Here is a 3,577-nt window from a genome sequence, read left to right as displayed (position 1 = left end):
ATATATACAATGGGATATTACTCAACCGTCAAAAAAATGAAATCTTGGGGCACCTGGGTGGCACAGCGGTTAAGAGTCTGCCTTCGGCTCAGGGCGTGATCCTGGCGTTCTGGGATCAAGCCCCACATCAGGCTTCTCTGCTGGGAGCCTGCTCTTCCTCTCCCACTCCCCCTGCTTGTGTTCTCTCTCTCGCTGGCTGTCGCTATCTCTGTCAAATAAATAAATAAAATCTTTAAAAATAAATGAAATCTTGCCATTTGCAGCAATGTGGATGGAGCCAGAGAATATTATGCTAAGTAAAATAAGTCAGCCGGAGAATGACAAATACTGTATGATTGCAAATATGTGGAATTTAAGAAACAAAACAAATGAATATGGGAGGAACAAAAAAGAGGCAAACCAAGAAATAGACTCTTAACTATAGAGAACTGATGGTTACTGGAAAGTGGGCAGGGGGTTAAGTAGGTGATAGGTATTAAGGAGGGCATTTGTGATGAGCACTGAGTGTTGTATGTAAGTAATGAATCACTAAATTCTATACCTGAAACCAATGTTACATTGCATGGTAACTACCTGAAATTTAATAAAAACCTGGGGCAAAAAGGATTGTTTTGCCAAAAATAGTTAGGGGTATCTATCTATTTGATAACTTTAGAGATATCAAAATGTTAACAGTTGTGGAACACCTGGCTGGCTCAGTCAGTAGATCATGTGACCCTTGATCTCAGCATCATGAGTTCAAGCCCCTCATGGAGCGTACTTAAAAAAATGTAAAATGTTAACAGTTTTATTAGCAAAAAATTTTTGTATACTAAAGAAAACAGAACTCATATGAAATAACTTTCATAAATATTCATCTATTATTGGCCTATGAAGATCTAACCTAAGGCATGTTTTCACTATTTAATATTAAGATGAACTTTATGTTCTAATGAATCAAGGTCATGCCAATACAAATCCAAACCCTGTGATGCTACGTTGGGTAGTCAGAGTTAAAAATATTTAACTTATGAATTACTTAACACATTCTCTTAACAGAAAGCTTATCAGTCAACATGGTAAGCTAGTTAGTTATTGCTCATATCCTTTAAAGCATATTTATAAACTAGGTTACACAAGGGGGAAATGTTATATTTTTGATCTTTCTATTGGCCAAATGTCTTTCATAACTTATTGAAAAACAAAGCTACTGACTGAAAACCCAAAATACAATACAGGAAACATATTCATTGCTGTCATTCCTGTGTGTGATTGCTTTCTTTTTCTAGTCTCTTGATGTACATTAGCACCAAAGCTTAACTAATTGAAGCAGCTGACATTAATTTGAATAGGTACAATAAAAATGAACATTTGGGTAGACAATAATTCTTATAACACACAAGAGATTACATTATTAAATCTAAATGTCACATCATCATCCTTGGAAAGATAAATAAAAATATGTTTGAACAAGCAAGGATTTCATCCTTGGGCACCCAACAACATTCAAATTCACAGTGTTATGCTGACACCTAGTGGAATGAAAACAAGATCCAAGTGCTGCCAAAAATTTCCTTCTTGGCTTTTTATACTTAAATTAACGTATAGACTAAATAATACAAATACGCATGATACACATATTCTAAATATATGTCAAAAGAAAATATAGCTTTTGGCCAATTTGGTAAGAAGTTACTTGAAAGCAGTCGGATTCTATTAGATCTCAAGTAATAAAACTTCACCAAATTCTATGAAAATTAAATTATTTAAAAGTAGCCATGGAGTTTATTTTTATTTTGATCCAAGTTTTTTTACACACCAACAACATTTTAAACTTTTTATTTGCGTATTTTAAAATTGTGCATTCCAATAATTAAAATCATTTGAAGAAAGAATGGCACTCTGATTAAACTGCATTATATAGCCTGCCTGACACCTTGGACCAATTTAGTATTTACTGGTTACCCCCCCCACACACACACACTTCTTCCTTCACCAACAAGTTCTTTTCCTTTCCCGCCAGCCAGACAGGCAGATGGAAGAGGAGGCTCAGCGTTTATGGTCAGTAGTTCAGATTCTTTGATGAGAAAAGGGGCAGCAGTCATTTAAACTCGATCTAAGCTCTTTTCATCTTACGAAGTTAAACAGCTCAGCAAGTAAAATAAGAAGGCAATGCTTGCAGACTGTACAGCACATATTGGCAGCCCAGTCCTCATTACGATTCGCCTGCTTGCTTCTCCGGTTCAATCGTGTCTTTTGAAGGGGTTTCTATCTTCTTCGATTTCGATTTATTGAATTTCTCAATCTCAGCCATATTATGTACGTCAGACATGGTTGCAGAGGAAGCCAAGTCTGGTCTGCATGGTGGCTGCTGTCAAGCCTTTATCAGAGTTTTAAATGAACATAGTTTAAAGAATCAATGCTTGTTGAGACAAAAGTGGCCTCTGGACCCTCTACTCCCATTCTCCTTCCCCAGCAGCAAATAGTTTAAAGTATGTCGGTTGATTTTTTGTGTCTATTTTTTAATTTTTTTATCTTCAAATAACTTCTTAATTTTTCATTTACTTCCCACTATGCAAGTTAAGGATTTAACCTTTTCTCACCTCTACCTCACCATACATGTTCACCCTTCCCATTCTCTCATTTTCCCAAACCAGGTCCATCATGCTTTCAGTTAGGTCACTATTCAGTGTGTTAAAATATCATCATTATGTAAATACTGATCAGAGTAAAGCTATGATTAAATTTCAAATTTCTGTACAATATTTTTATTCCTAGAACTGATCATTGTTGAGGCAGTATTTGTTTTCCCCTTAGCCTGGGTTCCCTAGAAAACAGTACCGAAGATAAAACTTGTATGCCTGCATGTTCCTGGGGGGTGAAAACCTTAGGGACACAGGAATAAAGGAAAGGAGAGAGGGGCAGGAACATAGTGCAAGCAAATACGAGGGAGTGAATGACTGAACCAGTCTCCAGCTGATATCAGGTGCAGCTGATGGCTCCCTCTTGCAGGACCATCTTCAGAGTCTATTTCAGAAGGACTGGTATGGGGGCAGGGAGGCAACTTACCCACCAGTTCTGGCCTCCCATTAGTCTCCTCAGGGATGTAAAAATCCCAGCATTGCCAAGCCCAGTTGTAACGGTTTGCCTGTGTTTTTACCGGGTTTCATATTGAAAATCCCACCTGCCAGAAATCCAACCTCAGTTCTGGGTGAGCCAAGATGGTTGGTCACCCAAAGGACTCACACCTAACAGCAACAGATCAGCCTGAGGAATGGAAGGCTTTAGCTGAGGTGCTGGCAGGTTGGACCCACATTAGAAAAAAGCACCCAACAGCCAACAAAAAGAGTTGTGACCAAGATAACCTGAGGTGGTTATATTAAAGGTCTGTTACAGATTACTTCTTAATTTTCTGTCCCTTAGGATTCATTCACCTAGAAGCTCTGCATATCATGCCAAAAATAAGGCAGATCGTGTATTCATCCTATCAGTTTCATTTTCTTGAAGAAACAAATCTGCTGGAGTTGTCTGAACTGCTCCAGTCTGGACTATTTTTCTTCTCCTTTTTATCCTGAAGATTCCTTCCACCTATATCTTC

At 37.8% G+C, this 3,577-nt stretch overlaps 1 protein-coding gene across 1 annotated transcript; it reads right to left on the bottom strand.

Moving 5' to 3' along the window:
- Positions 1-2,194: 2,194 nt before the first annotated feature.
- On the bottom strand, positions 2,195-2,323 carry LOC123000681 (thymosin beta-4-like). The gene has a single exon (XM_044381654.3). The coding sequence runs from the start codon at positions 2,309-2,311 to the stop codon at positions 2,195-2,197; it is 117 nt and encodes a 38-aa protein (XP_044237589.3). The 5' UTR covers positions 2,312-2,323.
- Positions 2,324-3,577: the final 1,254 nt, after the last annotated feature.

The sequence above is a fragment of the Ursus arctos genome, unplaced genomic scaffold (genome assembly GCF_023065955.2).
Source record: "Ursus arctos isolate Adak ecotype North America unplaced genomic scaffold, UrsArc2.0 scaffold_1, whole genome shotgun sequence".
Taxonomy (NCBI): Eukaryota; Metazoa; Chordata; class Mammalia; order Carnivora; family Ursidae; genus Ursus; species Ursus arctos.
The sequence above is the reverse complement of the archived record's forward strand: the minus strand, read 5'-3'. Positions and strand labels throughout refer to the sequence as shown.

What these genes read in the sequence shown, in the direction of transcription:
- LOC123000681 (XM_044381654.3), bottom strand. Translation starts at nt 2,311, where the DNA reads ATGTCTGACGTACATAATATGGCTGAGATTGAGAAATTCAATAAATCG.